Genomic DNA, 17,856 nt, shown 5'->3' with positions numbered 1-17,856 from the left:
GACATTACAGGTTTCGTGACGATCCTTAGCACAATCAATCATACAAAAGTATTGCTATTAGATTTTTATAAATTTTTCAAAATTATACTACATTCACACTATGCTAGAAATCTTGAAAAATCGCCTCCCATACAAAAAGCGAGTTTTCAAATATCAAAAAGGAAAATTCTAGCATAAAGTGAACGTAGTATTATCCCTGCCAACATTTTTTGAATTTGGGGGCGCTTCTGAGAATCACCATTACGTCGAAAACAATTATATACGACATCAAAAACTCGTCGTAAAAACGCCGTCACTATTGAGAAGTTGTACCACGCCAAGTTACTACAAACAAGTTTCTCATCAGTGCAATTATTAGGTGCCTATTTAGATCAATTTAGAAGGACGCCAAATAATAAACTATCAGAAAAAGTGCATTTTAAGGTAATTGTAGAAGAATCATTGTGGTCAAGTAATCATTGCGCTTGGCGTTTCACAAAAAATAAAATGGCTCTTCTAAAAGTAGTGATGACAAAATACTTTCATGTACATTTTGTACTTTTTGATATGCTTCCCCCATCACAGTTCGCGATGGTTGTGGTGACATTTACGAGTCTGTGGTAGCGATGAGGATGAAATGGAACTTTGAAATGCTGGCAGGGGTATTACTATGTATGAATATTGTATGAAACTCTAGAGAGTAGTCCATTGTAATTATTTTATTATGGCCAAATAGGCTTAGAATTACATGCTCTGAATGAATAAATAAAAATAAAGTGAACGTAGTATGATCCCTGCCAACATTTTTTGAATTTGGGGGCGCTTCTGAGAATCCCCATTACGTCGAAAACAATTATATACGACATCAAAAACTCGTCGGAAAAGCGCCGTCACTATTGAGAAGTTGTACCACGCCAAGTTACTACAAAAAAGTTTCTCATCAGTGCAATTATTAGGTGCCTATTTAGATCAATTTAGAAGGACGCCAATAAGAGCCCCGGTAAACTATCAGAAAAAGTGCATTTTAAGGTAATTGTAGAAGAATCATTGTGGTCAAGTAAAACACATAAGGAACATAAGGAAGTACTATAAATAAGTAAAACACTTGATAAATACGCAAATGATCCAAATCGTGCAAAGTATAAGATGAAAATCTTTTTCAACATCGAATTTTGCTGTTTTTCACATCCCAATAAACACAAACGTTTGAAAAATACTAAATTTTAACAATTTTTCAAACATTTTTTCAAAGGATTAGGGTAATATTCAATTTGAGAAATTGTTGTGACAATCGCGTTCTCAACAAAAAACAGACATTACCCTCAACAGTAGAATTCAACACGTTAGCAACGATTTCTCAACATATTAGCAACAACTTTTCAAACTAAATTTCATTTTAACGCTTCAAAGCTATTGGAAAATTTGTTGAAAGCAAGCAATTTGCAAGGCTTTTTGAATAAATGTTGAATATGGGATTCACTATCAAATTGATATGGCGTTACCTATGAAAAATGCTCATCCTTGTGTTTGTTGGGATATATCATTTTTTTATGAAACTAATCAGCTGTGTGCTATACACTACCTAGTGTAATTTTGGTGTGTACACGACGTTATGCGCCTTAAATAGAATCGGTTATTTGCGTTTATTCGGCTTGATTTTTAAGCATTCAAATAGGAAATTTTTAGAAAATCATGAAAACTCCTCCTCAAAAACGAAAACTACTTCCTGATCGTGGAAAATCTAAAGCTGCATTTAGCGACGATGAATCCATTCATAAAGAAGAAGTTGATGACATAGATGAAGACTATGAAGAAGAAGAGGACGAACCTGAAGAACCTCCTCCACCACCACCGGTAACCCGTCCCACAAGAGGGCGACCAAGGAAGACACCGGCGCCAGTCCCACAACCTGAGAAAACTAATGCATCACAAATGGGCATAATGACACCATATAAAAGACGCAAAAAAGAACGAGAGTTATCATCTGCTGGCCACAATAAAATACAAGCAGAAAGTTTTGTTATGAAGCTTTTCGACCGCACATTGGATCTCTCAAAGTACACAGAATTTACAGAGTTATATCCAATATGTAGAGCTTGGATGGCAAACCAACCACGAAATCCCAGCATACGTAGCTATCGAGAAACTCGATCTCCGTCTCCTGTCCACAGAGAAAATGATGGATTGGAATTACTTACCCAACTTAAGAGAGGTAAACTGCGAAGTATAACAAGAATGCCAAAACCGAAGGAAGCTGATATGCCAAGGGTAGCACCACAGGTGGAGCCAAATAGATACACATCAACCGATGAGTTGATAGCATCTGATGATCCTTTGCAAAATGCTAGCAAGGAGAAATTATTGAAACAACACATAAGCAAATGGAAACACATTAAAAGTGGTTGGCAAAAACACACCAAGCGGTATCAGCGCAGATATGATGTAAATTTTGTTATTCTACAAGAGCTATTCCAACCTTGAATAAATGGTTTTATAAAAAAAAAATTAATCAACTCTTTAAAATCTTCAAATTCCAGTTATTATATATGGACGAGCAAGACATTCTTTCCTACATTTTAAAAAGATGATTATTATGGGAGGTACTTGGAATTCTCTTTAAAATTCGTTTTAAAGAAGTCGTCTCAAGAAATCCACATATACGATTAGCCCTTAAGGCAGATTCTACACGTTTTTTAACAAAACTCTTAATTAAGTGCCAAAATCATGGATATAAGTATCCATTAGTTGCGTAATATGCGTCTTTATAAAACAGAACTTATTTGGAAGGGAGATTCAATAAGTTCAATCAGACAGTTTGTATAGGTTTCCGACATTTAAAGTGCTCAGCTCAAGGAATAATTGGCCTTCTTTTCAAAAATGTCAATTTCAAAGTAATATGGTGTTTTAGTGCAAAAATTTCCAACAAAATTGAAAATTGGCTTTGCCAATTTTAACACAGCAGCTTAGGTATGAAGGTTTATATTTATCTTATCAAAACTGGCAAACTTTTGTTAGTTTTTTTCTATTTTAACTCTATTGCATCCATTTGTCGAAATCAGGACATAATCTCAAAGCATTGCGGACCAAAAATAGGTCTAAAGTACCAATTTCAAGGAAATCGTCTAAGAATTGCGATTTCTAGAAGCCCCAGAAATCAAATCGGGAGATCGGTCTATATGGGGCCTATACCAAAAACTGGACCGATACACACCATATTCGGGACGGCTATATATGGACCTAAAATACCGTTGAATTTCCAAATACAGGCATATCGGATAAAAATAACGGTAGCTAAAAGCCCAGGAAGAAAAACGGGAGATTGGTGATTGTACCAAAACATGGAACGATTCACACCATATTCGAAACACATATTTATTGATCTAAATTGCCACTAAACTTTAAATTTCATGCAAATCGGATAAAAATCCCTTTGTCTAGAAGCTCAACACCTCAAATCGGGAGTTTGGATTTTATGGGCGCTATATCAAAACCTGGACTGATATAGCCCATCTTCGAACTTAACCTGCCTGCACACAAAATATGAGTCTAAGCTAAATTTCAGAACAATTGGTTCATTATTGAATGCTGTAGCGTGACACACACACAGAAGGAAATCGTTATATCGTCTCAGAATTTCTCCCTGCTGATCAAAAATATACTATGTATATAATTTGTATAGTCGAAAATTGATATTTCGGTGTGTTACGAACGGAATGATAAACTTTTTAATTTATAAAATATAAATTACGATCATCGTATCGACTTATTTACAATTGCTATTGCAGATTGCTTGCTGTTTTAGCAGAAAAACTACAAACACAACAGTATTTTATCTGCTGAAAAACAGCAGTCAGCATTTGCTATTAACAGCAGTCTTTTCTCTATGAGTGTATTTGCTTGAAATTTGGAAACGGATATAATTTCTTTCATTTCTTAATGTAAGAGAACGATCCCTCAAAACGAAAACATGCTACTGGAATTCGATTTTTTTTATCGCAGAAATTTAGAAATTGGTGCGTTTTGAACCCCCATAAATGATTCGTTAAATTAGTTATATTTGTTATAGGCTCCATGTTGATCAATTGGCCGATTTTTCTTTAATATGCCTGACATTTGCCATTTCATCTGTGGTTATATTTTACGACTATAAACTGATAGATCCCCAACTATTTTAGTATGCTAATCATAGAACCAAGCTTTTTCGCAAAGATGGTGGGTGAAGAATTCCCCTGTGTTTCGGACAAGATATAATTTTAGCTAAGCGTTTTAGTTTTGTCTTAGTCTTCTATCCCAAACAATTCCAAATAATAACATGGCACTTGTTTGAACTTATATTAGCGAGCGCTACATGGCAGCTTCCTTTATTGCTAGTATTTATAACATTGTAAGATTAAGATAAGAGCAGATACAATTTGGGTTAAAGTTTCTAACAAATACTCTGTATTTTGTTAAAGGAAATTCTTGTGTGACGGCCTTACAAATAAGTAAAATGTAAAATAATATAATAATTTAAATATACAGCTCAATTTAGCAAAATTTAAGCGCGCGTATGTGTGTGTGTGTGTGCATTAATAAGCATTTTGAATTTATTAACGCGTCATGACAGCGCGTTTATGGCTAATCCCCCCTCCCACACCACTCTCCACAGACGAAAAGAAACTCAACGGAGATCAATTTTTTCTTTAAATACACAAAATGTCATACAAAATAGACAACGACGAAATTGACCAAAATCAGTTATACTATATCCCGGGGAGCACTTAAAAAATGTACAGTATTTGAAACTTGATGTGTTATTTCACTCAACGTTTCTTTGTGTACACCGCCGAATAATATCAGTTCTCCGTGACCCGGCACCATTGTGGATAATATTAGACGTTCGGGAGCTCCCGGTATAATACCATAATTCTTATATTCTAGCCACTCTAAATATGGTTCCGTTTCTGATAAGGCATTCGATAGATCACACACAAACAGTGATAGAACATTGCGTTTAACTCGTTTTGGGGAAGGCTCCTTGACGGATTTTTGCTCTACCATGGCACTACGTCTTGAGTTGCGAAGAGCGTTCATTTTCTCTTCCATGCGTCGTATGCGTTCGTTGTGATCCTTTGAAAGTGATCTTGGACGGTTTTGTACATTAAAGGCAGCCATACGGAATGGATCTTCGTATAGTTCGTCGAATCGTTTAGGCAGTAAAGGCTCATTTTCCCTACATCTTAGTGCCAGATTGCGTTGCAAACGGCTTGCTGCTTCATTGTCATGAGCCGCGGTACCATTCAAGCGTGGCGATGAACCCCCTGATGTTGATGGGCGATTCTGATTTCTTTCCTCCTGTGTAGACGGTGTATGCAAATCTCTTAAACTTCCATATCGAGGCTGCTGTTGCATATTGTTCAAGAAATTTTGATTGTTGATGAAATTGTTGTTATTTGCATTCTGTTGATGTTGATTCAATATAGCTCTTCTTTGGGCAAAATAGTGATCGTCGGGTCCATCACGTGGGACATGGGCGCGATCGCCTCCATTACCATGTCGCCTATGATTATCCTCCAATCGGTTGTGATTTAGTGCAGGTATTCTTATGGCAGCATTAATATTCCCCGCATTTCCTTCGACCACACCACCACCAACCATAGCCCTTGGTCGATGCCTTTCCAAAGGATCATTGTGGTTATTATGTCCTAATCCTCCAGGGCGTGGACCAGCATGTCCTCCACCTACTGGTACTCGGGCTTGTCTCATCAATTGGAAATCTTGTGGCATATTTGGTGTTGGACCCAATACTACCAATTTAGAGTCAACTTTTGCATGTGGATTACACCACATATGGGATGCAGCGAATTTTTTATTACGCACTGGTATGGATTTCCATTGCCACAAATCACGAGACATATCCAAAAGCCAGGCATCCGAATATACACTATTGGGACCACCGCAACCTCCTACAATAAGCAAATTATGTTCATCCAAAACCAACTGAAATTGTCCGTAGCGGGCCGGAGGTCGTAGAGTGCCTAAAAACGAGGGTTGCCACCAGCGATGTTCATGCAAATCCAGGCACCATGTCTCGTTGGAATTTGAATTTACTCCATCGATAATTTGATAGCCCCCAAATATAACCATAATATCGCCATGTACACTTGCAGAGTGACCCGCTAAAGGAGGAGGACTAGACATTGTCAACGCCACCGACCAACGATTCGATACCAAATCATAGTAGTGCAGTTCATCAAATAAGCACCATTGCTGGTAGGGAGGATGCAAAGAGGGATATCTCCATCCACCGAATAAAATCAATTGCTCGCGCCAATACACCATAGATGCACTGCCCTTAGGCGAAGGATATGATCCCATAGATAATGGTCTCTCCCAACGCATTTCTGATAGATCAAATCGCCACAAATCGTTAAAGGTAGTGTCCGAGGAGCTACCACCTCCAAAGACGTACATTGAATTACCATGGCGCACCGCAGAATGTGAAAAACGGCCTGCTATAATGGGTGCCGTAGGGCTAGCACAAGTTGTAGTATTATTTTTTCCCTCGGTAGAAGTAGTCGCCGATTGTTGTGTGTATGCTTGCCAACTTAAACGATAGTCCACTAGACCCTTGTGCAGATTAATTTTCGATCTCCTAATGAGGTCTAAAAGGAAGAAAACAAAATATGGTGAATATGTTCTTTATAGCTAACACTTGGATCACTTACTTTTCACAATACTATTCCACCGTTTACACACTAAACTACAATTTTCCAAATCCTTATATGGCGGAAGGTATGTCAAAATAAATTCCAACATTTCATCGGGCAACATATTTACATGATACTCAGACCCACTATTAACTACGTCTGCGGCCAAATCTTTACACTTTTCTCCAACATCATCCCTTTCATTGATGCCGTGATGTTTTCGAGTCGTCTCATTGTCATTTTGTTGGCAGGTTACCTCTTGGCATTGATCCTTAACCTTCGTTACATCCATTGTCTTAAAATAACCTTGCTGTGAGGTTGCTGGTTAACGTTTCTGTTGTCCTATGTAGTCACGGGTACCCCTCTATCGTTTTCTGCCTTTTCCTTTTTTGCTGTATAGGGTATATTTTTGTGGCCGCAGTTGGTCTTTGTTTGTTACCCCGCTACAATCGAATCCCGGTATTTACAAATGCACACTGTCTTTGCATACACTTTTTGTTACTTAATTTGTTTACTACACTACTCATAGATATCTACAATTACATTTTTTTGTTAATTGTAACGAAGTTGTAATTTACATTGGAGTATGCTGCTGCTTATAGAGTGGACTATGTTGTATATTTGACGTTTGGTGATGAGATTTATTATTCAAGTGGGACGTTTACACTAGATAATTGGCGTCAACTAACACAATAATTGCGTCAGGCGGTTGTGAGCATTCGACGAATAAAGATCGTAACAAAAAATCTTTCGTTTTATCATATTATTGGTGCTAATATTAAAAAAAAAACTTAAAAACAAAACATTATGCAATGGATCTTTGGCACCACAATCTAGAAATCGAATTTATGGTTTAAATCTCCCGATAACACTAATAAATAAATTAATACATCGCATCTAGGCAAGCATATTTACATATGATTATAAGCTTTTTGTAAGCGTTCAATGTAAGTGAAACACTTATAAAATGTTTGCGGTGACATTTACAAAAGACGTCAAAGTAAGTGTTTTATAATCGAAAAGGTCCAATCTTTATATGTTCGACACGTGCACTGTCGTCCGGAATAACTGATAGTCTGTAAAGCTCATAAAGCGCATAATGCACTTGTTATCTGCAGTACTTAAAAGGTTTCTGTAACTTCGTCAGTCATGGTCAACAAATTTTCGTTTAGATCTGTCTTCTAAAAATAAAAACAATAACTTTTTGGCACAATTTTCAACGCCAAGAATGACAAGTTTTGTTTTAAATTTATAAAACAATTGCATTTACAAGCAAACTGTAAACGACGTTCCCAAAACACTTACATTTGCAAGCAAACTGTAAACGACGTTCCCAGAACACTTACATTTGCAAGCAAATTGTCAACGACGTTCTAAACTCTCATTTATGCAAGCTTGCTGAAATCTTAATTTACAAAACGCTTGCCTATATGCTTGCTGGGATCACTATAAAAACATAACAGTTACGTTTGAATCGAGTAGTTACTCACCTTTAAGAGGTGGATGCTAGCATTTGGAGCATTCAGAATATCATCATCGATCAAATCCTTCAGTTAATTTAGCAATGTCCTTCTCTCTGTCATGTAGGTTAAGTTAGGTTAGGTTGAATGACAGCCCGTATTTCAGACTCACTTATACTACTCGATGCAGTAGGAGTGAACTTCTCTTTTATCACTGAGTGCTGCCCGATTTTATGTTTAGATAAATGACAACGCATCTCCTTTCTATAGACGAGTCCGAAGGGGTTTCACATTACTGTGGCTTTTAATACACTCAGAAATATCACCAGCATTACTGAGAGGGGATAAACAACAAATTGGGGGACACCAAAATCAACTTTCCAATTGATTCTGATTTTTAAAACTTTGGTCAGATTGATCATACATTTTCGAAATAATCTTATAGCTGTTCTCCACTGGATATTAAATTCGATTTTAGCCGCTAAAAGCGAGAATAATTAAAAGCAAAATATACTCATAACTTTTTTTTTGGCAAATTTTATTTTAACTTGATGGGGAATGATCATTATAGAAAAGTAACCGTGAAAAAATTAGTTTCCGCGCGATAATGCGATCCGGCCTTAAAGAAATAACCATGGCCATTTATGTGAATGACCAGCGAACCATTATACGACGGTGACTGTTTTATAAGTTTTTGTCTTTCTTTGGGATATAAACGGTACAAAATTCTTTGAATTTGGTTTCGTGTTGGATTTCCAAATTTGTTAATAATGTTATGTGTGGCTCGCTTTTCATACAATGGGCTTTGATGTCACTACTTCGGCCGAACTCGGGAATGCTGGAAAACTCTTTAAAAGGAGGTTCTTATCATTGACTTTTACATGGAATCGATCAAAACTCAATTTAACAATGGGCTTTTTGGCCTATTTTTGTCTGTAACAATAGACAATCATCAAACATAACCTCAATGATTTCTATTCATGCTTATGGTGTTATTATTAGCTGATTTCCATAAAAATGTATATCCAAATATTCCTCGAATTTCCTCTCACAATATATTTGATAGTTAAAAAATAAAATGTAATACTAAAAGTTGATATAGACCACCGTTAAGGCCGCGTACATCCTTAGGCTACACATCGTTAGAATACTTTTTATATATTGGTCCCATTCGGGGTTTCTGCGATTTGGATGAAATGAATTTTAAACAAATTTTTAGCAAAACTACATTTCCTGTAGTTTTTCCTCTTTTAAATATGCCCTCTGGATTGTGCCGTTGCCCTCATTCTTATACCAGATTGTGGATTTGACCCCAATAGCACAGATTCTACTCATATCCACGTCCCGCAGTGTTGAAAACCTCCCGCCTATAAGCTTTCCATTACTATCCTATTGAATAGAACTATCGGGTATGTTCGTGACTTCACTTTGATTTTAGTTTACCTGGTTTTCTCAAGGATGGCTGAACTAACACTTGAGCCACAATAATAATTGCATGATCCAGAACATAGGGATGTCATCTTACAAGGTTATCTCAATGTCATCTTGACCCCTTCTAGCCAACAGATGACATTTTACAACTTACCTTAAAAACAAGGAAAAAATCCTTTTCCCATATTTAAATAAAACTCAAGACATTTTTGTTATAACTTCTGACGATTTTCTAAGATGTTATTGATGTTTATTAATTCATATTTGGAATTACTTTGTTGATTTCAACAAGAGCGTTTTTGAAAATGAAACATGTCTTTTGTTTCTTGTTCATTAGAATAAGCTTAGACTTAAGAGATAAAGTATGTTTTATAGTTTTAGGCTTAAGAAGAGCATTATTCTTCACTTCTTAAAGCCCATATTTGTTTGTTACGAATGGTACACGGTAACAAAGGTATAGAGATCTACTGCTAAGATGTCATTGTGACCCCTTACCAAAATATTTCATCATCACTATTAAAGAAATTATATATCAATAAGGAACACAAAAGGGAGGCCGGACAAACCTCCTTTCGTGTTGTATACATTAATGGTAGTAAGATTGTATAAAAGTTGGTACATTTAATAATTATATATGAGTAGTTTTACTTTGTAAAGTTTGTGATAAAGTATTTTTCTTTTATGGATTATTATGTTTATTATTTAATGCATGCATCATCAATAGTTTTTTTGTTTTTCATATATGAAGAGAGTAATTAATATTGGTAGAGTATAAGAAAAAATGTAATAGATGTTTGTATAAATTACTTGTATATTCTTAATCTTGTGGGTTATTTTACTTGGGGTAGAGCGACTATTTGATTTTTTGTAAATGCAATCATTCCAAGTTGTGGGATTTTGAGTTGTATTATGCTGCCACCCTCTGTTGGTTTTTTGTTGCCTTTGTAGAATTTACTCGATCTTAAGCAATTCTACGTCAAAGGTGAGAGTGGCATTCGGTGGGATGACGCCAGGGTGGCCACGAGAACCATATGCGTAGTCAGGAGAGCAAATCAATTTTGCACGTTGTCCAACGGACAACTGAGCCACACCCTCATCCCATCCCCTGATAACTTCACCCTTGCCAATGGTGAATTTGAAGGGCTTGTTACGGTCCCGGGAAGAGTCGAATTTGGTTCCATCATCTAAGGTGCCGGTATAATGAACGGACACTGTGTGACCGCTCTTGGGAAAAGTGCTACCTTTAGTTTTGAAGAAAAGTGCACCCAATATACACACACACGCGAACGAACGAACGCACACACACATTGTACAAAGAACAAGCCATCGAATAAAATCACACATACATAGCAAAAGAAAGAAAAAATATAGGTTAGTTTGAATGCACATTTCACATACAAATATTTTTGCAAGTACACTTTATTTGTACTGCAATTTAGCACCTACCGTCTCCAGGAGAAATTGGCACAATTTCTACACCCATTTTAGTTTCAAATTTTTGCAAAAAACGATAAAACGAAACAAAAACTTTGTCGAAACTAGAACTCGGTCTTTTTTCGCGTGCAAGCAAAATTAATCGGTAGGTATCCCTGTAGTGTTGGGAAAGTAACGAGTATTTGATTACGAGTATTTGATTACGAACAGCGTTGCCATAACGAAATTTTATTTATGACCAAATTTTTTCCAAAATCGGACCAAAATTCCCTGCAGCGGACCAAATTTCCAATTTCGGATAAAAATGCCTTAAAACGTATTTTATTGTTATAAATAGTGCTTTTATTAAAAAAGTAAAGTAAACCAGAAAGGGTATAATTTAGCGGTTGACATAGTAATCAAAACGTCGACTTTTTAACGTTTTTAAAATTTGGGAAAATAGACTTTTTGAAAAGGTCGAATTTTAAAGTCAATTTTAGTTGACATCAAAAGTCGAAATTCAATATTACAAAAAATTGATTTAAACTTCCGACTTAGATGAAGTTAAAGACCACGACAGTCACGCATTTGGTTTATATTGCTTTTGCCTCATGAAGTCCATATCAGTCCATATTCTTATATACTCGTAGCTCAATCCTAATATTCCACTTCTTGTGCACATTCGAGTATTGGGGTTAAAATTGGGGGTAAAAAAATATAAAACCTGACCCAAGACCTAAAACGAGAAATTTTCATTCGATTTTCTGTGATTGAAATGGTATCTAATCCCACACTGAAAAAAAGCATTCACGGTTCCAAAGATTTTGTCTTTGTCCTTGTCGACTACAAGGGAAAATTATTTTATGTTTCAAATAAACAACGACTTTAAAATAAAATGTTAAAATATATATATTTTTAAACGCTTTTTAGTTTTGTACTCAAGATGCAAAAAGCCAACAATACTATAGACAATTTCATTAATTTTGCAGATTTTTAGAAGTATTAATAGAAGTATTAAAGCCAAGTTTACTTAAATAAAACGAAACTTTCGTTCATGTTAGGATACCTAATTTTAAGTCGAATCATTTAACTATAAAGACAAAACGACTTCATTGAAAAGTTTAGCGACTTTTGGACAAGGAAACAACTTTATAACAGAGAAATGAGTCTCCTATGCTAAGCAAAATTCGCATTCGTATTTAATAACACGAAATATTCGGTCTCACGACAATATTTTTGTCAGTGCATAGATACTATTGAATATGTGATAAAAATTTTAAATACTAGAAAAAAAATTATAAATTTATGAAAATGGACCAAATTCCTTTTGGTCCGACCATCGGACCAAAATTAAAAATTAGAAATCTTTTGGACCAATTTTGGTCCGATCGGACCAAAATGGCAACGCTGATTACGAAATTGTTATACCTCCATCCAGTGCTGCCGCTAGTAAAAAATTGAGTGAAGTAGATTTTGGAAAAAAGTGGAGTATATTGAATAAAATTGAAGTAACATACATTTTTGAAAGCAAAACAATAGCGTCGGTGAGCGTATTCCTTTGCTAAAGATATTAAAGAATTTATAATTAATAATATATTTATATTTTTCATGGAAATTATTGACAGTTCACGTATTGACACTTGTACAAAGCAAAAATAAAGGGTTGCCATTCCAGCGATGAAAAATAGGGTTTGCATATGTTCATATGTTCAATGATTAAAACTACTATGTTCATCGTAATTAAAGGAATAGGAAAAACAATTGGGTAATATGGGGAAAAATTTTAAAATTTGAAGCAGAACAAAAAGTGAAGCAGATTTTTGGAAGAAGGAGTGACGAAGTAAATTTTGTGAAAATGAAGCAAAATACTGTTACGTTTTTATATTTAGGCGTTTTTAATTACCCGACAATTAAAACACAGTTCTTTTAAATAACGACAATCTACAATTTATTTACTATGACTTCACACTTTACAATTCGTTCACACTGAAGTTATTCGTTTGACGCTTTAATTAAGACTGATTCGTTAGCAGCATGCGAGCGCTTTTATATATGACGGTGTGGCAATACGAGAACATTCTGGTAGCACTACAATATTCTGGCAACGCCAGAACATTCTTAGACAATGCTAGAAGGATCTACGACCATTAAGTCATTCATCTGGTGGCTGCTAAACACATACACACTCACATAGATATACACTCGCATTACTACAAGAACAAAAACAATGACAATATACAATGAGATGAAATGAGAATGCAAAATAACAAAGCAAAGGGGTTGTTATCAAAGAGAGTGAGAACTTACATGAAAATAAGCAAACAAAAGAACATAAAAGAAATTCAGGAAAGTGCTAGAAAATGAATAGATGAATCCAACAAGTGATAGCGAAATTTTATCGTTACAATTTGAAATTTAAATTAACGGAAACTAATTTAAATAAACTTAAATCTATAATTATCAAATTCGTAACACTGCCTCCCGCTTAAGCCTGTTCGTCCCGAACAGGCACAGAACCTGTTCCGTAAGGAGCCAATCGTTCCAGATGTACAACTTTCATCTTTGATCTAGGGCTGTCGTCCTTCTGAATCCGGTATACAACATCATTGATCTTCTTGATGACTTTGTATGGGCCTTCCCACTGTGTTTGCAGTTTGGGACACAGTCCTTTCTTTCGTTGCGGGTTAAATAGCAGAACCAATTCTTCTTCTTGGAAGCCCTCAGTATTTACAGCACGATCGTATCTCGCCTTCATTCTGTTGCTGACCATTTTTATTTTGTTGCGCACTGATTCGTGAACTTCTCCGAAAGTGTTTGGGATGTCGTTTCTGTTTTCTTCCATGGCGAGCTCATAAGGTTTAGCGCCGAATATCAGATCTCCAGGCAACTTCAACTCAGTTCCGAATAGAACATTGGCCGGTGTTCGAGAGGTGGAATCATGAATGGCAGATCTATAGGACAGCAAAAACTTTGGTATATGCTCGTCCCAGTCCCTCTGGCCGTTGTCCACCACTTTTCGAAGATGTTCCTCCAGGGTGCGATTAAACCTTTCTACCATGCCATCGGATTGTGGATGTAATGGCGTAGTCCTCGTTTTCTTGATACCAAGGGATTCACACATCTCTTTGAATATGGCCGATTCAAAATTTCTTCCCTGGTCTGAGTGAATCTCGGACGGCACACCGTAGCGACATATCCAGTTTTTGTTGACCACATCCACAATCGTTTTTGCCTCTTGGTTTGGAATTGCATACACCTCCGGCCATTTGCTGAAGTAATCCATGACCACAAGGACATAACGGTTTCCAGAATCACTTACTGGGAAAGGGCCTGCCACGTCCATTGCTATTCTTTCAAACGGGGCTCCAGGTCTATACTCTTGCATAGGACCTCGACTTTTCCTTGTTGGACCTTTCGCCTTCATGCACTTCTCGCAATTGGCTACCCATTCAGCAATTGATTTCTGGCATCCAACCCAGTAGAGTCGTTGCTTCACTTTCTCGGCGGTTTTGGTTATTCCCAGATGACCTCCACTGGGACCATTATGGAACTCCGCCAAAACGTCTCTTATTTTGGAACGATGATCAAATTTCGGCTGCTCTTGCCATCTTCGCTTTCCCATTTACGTTGTAGGGATCCATTGACTAGAACTAAACTATCCCATTGAGCCCAGTATGATTTCAAAAGTGGACTTTCGGCTGCGATGTCTTTCTTACTGGGCTTCTTGTTCTCTTCCTTTGCCGAAATAATTTTGTCCAAAATGGGATCTTTACGCTGTTCTGTTGGCCAGTCCACTCCAGATTCGATGTGTAACAGCCGAATATCAACAATCTCCTCCTTGTGTTCAGCTTTCGAGCAGTGCTTGCATTCTATACTGCAAGGTCGACGTGACAAAGCGTCAGCGTTACCGTGTTTTCCACCTTTTCTATGCTCGACACTGAAATCATAGCTTTGGAGCCTCTCGATCCAACGTGCCAGTTGAGCTTCCGGATTCTTGAATTGGAGCAACCATCGTAGAGCAGAGTGATCAGTCCTGAGCAAGAAGTGTTGTCCATACAAATATTTATGATAATGTTTTACACTCTCTATGACGGCTAGCAGCTCTCGTCGCGTTACACAGTAGTTCTTTTCGGGCTTGGACAACGTTCGGCTGAAATATCCGATGACCTTCTCCTTGCCGTCTATCTGTTGGGATAGCACACCTCCAATACCATGCGCGCTAGCATCTGTATCCAAAACAAATTCTTCGCCCGGAATAGGGTACGCCAGAACAGGAGCTGAACATAAAAGTTCTTTTAAATGTTGGAATGAATCCTCCTGTTCGTCGCTCCACTGGAACTTCTGACCTTTTTGCGTCAATTTATGGAGACTAGCGGCGATGTTGGCGAAGTTTGGGACGAATCGTCGGTAATATGTACATAACCCAAGGAAACTTCTTAATTCGTGGAGATTTCGGGGTCGTGGCCAATCTCTGACAGCTTGGATTTTGTCTTCATCGGTGGATATGCCCTCTGCAGTCACATGATGACCCAGGTATTTAACTTCCCGCTGAAAAAGGGAGCATTTCTTTGCGTTAAGGCGTAGACCAGCGGCTGACAATTGCTGGATAACGTCTTTCAAGTTCTTAAGGTGCTCGTCAAATGTTTTGCCCATCACTATGATGTCATCCAAGTATATCAAGCACGATTTCCAGTGCAACCCCTTCAGTACCCGCTCCATCAATCTTTCGAAGGTAGCCGGAGCGTTGCAGAGCCCGAACGGCATTACATTGAATTGCCAGAGACCGCCATTAACGCCAAAAGCCGTCTTTTCCTTGTCTTTCTCGGCGATCTCTACTTGCCAATATCCACTCTGCAAATCGAGCGTAGAAAACCATGTTGTTCCGGCTAGTGTGTCCAACGTGTCATCAATGCGTGGAAGCGGATAACTGTCCTTTTTGGTGACATCATTCAGTTTTCTGTAGTCCACGCAGAATCGGGTACTTCCATCTTTCTTTTTGACCAGCACAACTGGGGAACACCAAGGACTTGATGACGGCTCGATCACACCACTCTCCGCCATTTCCTTTATGAGCTTTTGAACTTCGTCTCTTTTTGCCAGGGGAACACTTCGTGGTGCCTGTTTTATGGGCCTTTCTTCTGCGGTTTTAATTTCATGTTTCACTACAGATGTTCTTCCTTGATTTCCCTTTTCAGAAGCAAAAGCAGAGGCGTTTTTCCACAACAATTGCTTGGCTTTATTTCTCTCTGACGGCGATAGATGACGTGTCCAAGCCTCGAAATACCCTTCTAGATGTTTTCTCACTGCTACATGTGTCTTTGATGAGTTGCCTTCCAAATTGACTATTGCCTCGGCTGGTGTACATTTGCCAATATCAGAAAATTTTACAATTTGCTCATGATTGTCAGACAAGTTCAAGACACGAACTGGTATTAGTCTCTCTTCGTTCGTTGTTACCAGGGCATTTGCTATCAAGATGTTGTTGCTTTTGTTTTCTGCTGGTTCAACAACCCACAATTGGCCGACTTCACAATCTCCATCCATAGAAACCCATATAATTGCTTCGGCATTCGGTGGTATAGACTCTGACTGGCTCGTTGTCAAACGTCTGACAGGTGTATTCTCGTCGTATCCCACGTTTACCGTTATTTCGGCATCGCACCATGTCATTACACGACGCTTCATATCCAAATTGAGACCAAAAGCAATCATGAAATCCGCTCCAATTATAACTTCGTCTACTATATCGGCCACAATGAAATCATAAGTAACGGATTTGTTAGCAATAGTTAATTTTACGGTGACCTTTCCATATACGGTTGCGGGTTCCCCTGTAGCCGTGCGTAGCTTGACTCCAATCAGTGGTGTAACTTTTCCTTTTACTAAATCAGATCTAATGATAGACTTTGATGCACCAGTATCCAACGTCAAAGTACGCTTGTCGCCATTAATAACACCCGCAATAGTTAAATTGTTATTTTTCTGTTGAACTATTGCTATGGAGATGGTGGGGCCATCGTCTGTGGGAGCCAGCTCTTGCCCCGCTGAACTAGCTCGATTTAGTTTAAAGGTGACTCACTTGACTGTGGCGTCACCTTCTTATGGCTATTGTTTAATGGAGATGGTGATGTGGACCTTGACCGTTTGCGTCGTGCTTTGCATTCTCGAGCTAGATGTCCAGGCTTATCACAGTTATAGCACTTCATTCTGGATTTTGTTGTTTCCTGCTTCATTTCTTGCATTGCCTGCTTAACGGCCTCTTTCACTGAATCAATCACGGAATTTGATTCGTCATTCTCAGTCTCCACCTTACGTACTTTGTGAACTTGAGGACGTGCTAGTACTCTCGCTGTCTCTTGTGCAAGGGCAAATGTTACAGTTTCCACAAATGTAGCTTTTTGTGACGCATATGTTGCACATTTTATGTCTGGGTCTCGAATGCCATTCACAAAGGTCTCAATTTTGATGCGGTCCACAAGTGGGTGACTCTCTCCTGGGTATGCCAAAAGCACCAACCGCTCAACCTCTGTTGTAAAGTCTTGTAGAGTCTCATTTGACTTCTGGACTCTTCCTCTTAATTCCATTCTGAAGATGTCTTGCTTATGTTCTCCGCCGTACTTACGTTGAAGTGCCGCTATTACTTCATTATAATTATTTCTAGAGGCAGCGGGAATGCTTTGTATCACATCAGCGGCGTTGCCCTTTAATGCCAATAGAAGTTCAATTGCTTTGTCATTGTCGTTCCATAAATTTCTAGAAGCAACCATTTCAAATTGGAATTTGAATACATCAAATGAAGTTGAGCCATCGAAAACAGGAGGTTTGGTTTTTGAGCCCTCGATGACGCGCACTGGTCCACCTTTAATTTCCAGCTCTGACATTTT

The 17,856-nt window shown here is 37.8% G+C and overlaps 3 protein-coding genes across 3 annotated transcripts in view; 1 reads left to right on the top strand and 2 right to left on the bottom strand.

Annotated features, from left to right (window-relative positions):
• Positions 1 to 1,572: 1,572 nt before the first annotated feature.
• mip40 (Myb-interacting protein 40) lies at positions 1,573 to 2,488 on the top strand. The gene has a single exon (XM_075312539.1). It carries the CDS (start codon positions 1,672 to 1,674, stop codon positions 2,458 to 2,460), a length of 789 nt encoding a protein of 262 aa, XP_075168654.1. The 5' UTR covers positions 1,573 to 1,671; the 3' UTR covers positions 2,461 to 2,488.
• A 1,810-nt stretch (positions 2,489 to 4,298) lies between these two features.
• On the bottom strand, positions 4,299 to 7,296 carry Fbxo42 (F-box protein 42). The gene is made up of 2 exons (XM_075310174.1): positions 6,687 to 7,296; positions 4,299 to 6,623 (listed from the first exon to the last, which is right to left on the bottom strand). The coding sequence occupies exons 1-2, from the start codon at positions 6,958 to 6,960 to the stop codon at positions 4,717 to 4,719; spliced, it is 2,181 nt and encodes a 726-aa protein (XP_075166289.1). The 5' UTR covers positions 6,961 to 7,296; the 3' UTR covers positions 4,299 to 4,716.
• Positions 7,297 to 9,765: 2,469 nt separating this feature from the next.
• Positions 9,766 to 17,856, bottom strand: part of Fkbp12 (peptidyl-prolyl cis-trans isomerase Fkbp12) — a 63,951-nt gene continuing 55,860 nt past the window's right edge. Inside the window, exons 2-3 of the mRNA XM_075310169.1 lie at positions 11,006 to 11,103; positions 9,766 to 10,800 (exon numbers count right to left, since the gene is read on the bottom strand). Coding sequence (XP_075166284.1) covers positions 10,511 to 10,800; positions 11,006 to 11,042 — 327 coding nt within the window. The 5' untranslated portion in view covers positions 11,043 to 11,103 and the 3' untranslated portion in view covers positions 9,766 to 10,510. The remainder of the gene's footprint in view (positions 10,801 to 11,005; positions 11,104 to 17,856) is intronic.

The sequence above is a fragment of the Haematobia irritans genome, chromosome 5 (assembly GCF_050003625.1).
Source record: "Haematobia irritans isolate KBUSLIRL chromosome 5, ASM5000362v1, whole genome shotgun sequence".
In the NCBI taxonomy this organism is placed as follows: domain Eukaryota; kingdom Metazoa; phylum Arthropoda; class Insecta; order Diptera; family Muscidae; genus Haematobia; species Haematobia irritans.
This window is presented reverse-complemented; position numbering and strand designations above follow the sequence as displayed.

Coding starts and splice junctions, on each gene's coding strand:
- Fbxo42 (XM_075310174.1), bottom strand. CDS start 6,960: ATGGATGTAACGAAGGTTAAGGATCAATGCCAAGAGGTAACCTGCCAA. Junction 6,624..6,686: donor GTGGAATAGTATTGTGAAAA/GTAAGTGATCCA, acceptor TCTTCCTTTTAG/ACCTCATTAGGAGATCGAAA.
- mip40 (XM_075312539.1), top strand. CDS start 1,672: ATGAAAACTCCTCCTCAAAAACGAAAACTACTTCCTGATCGTGGAAAA.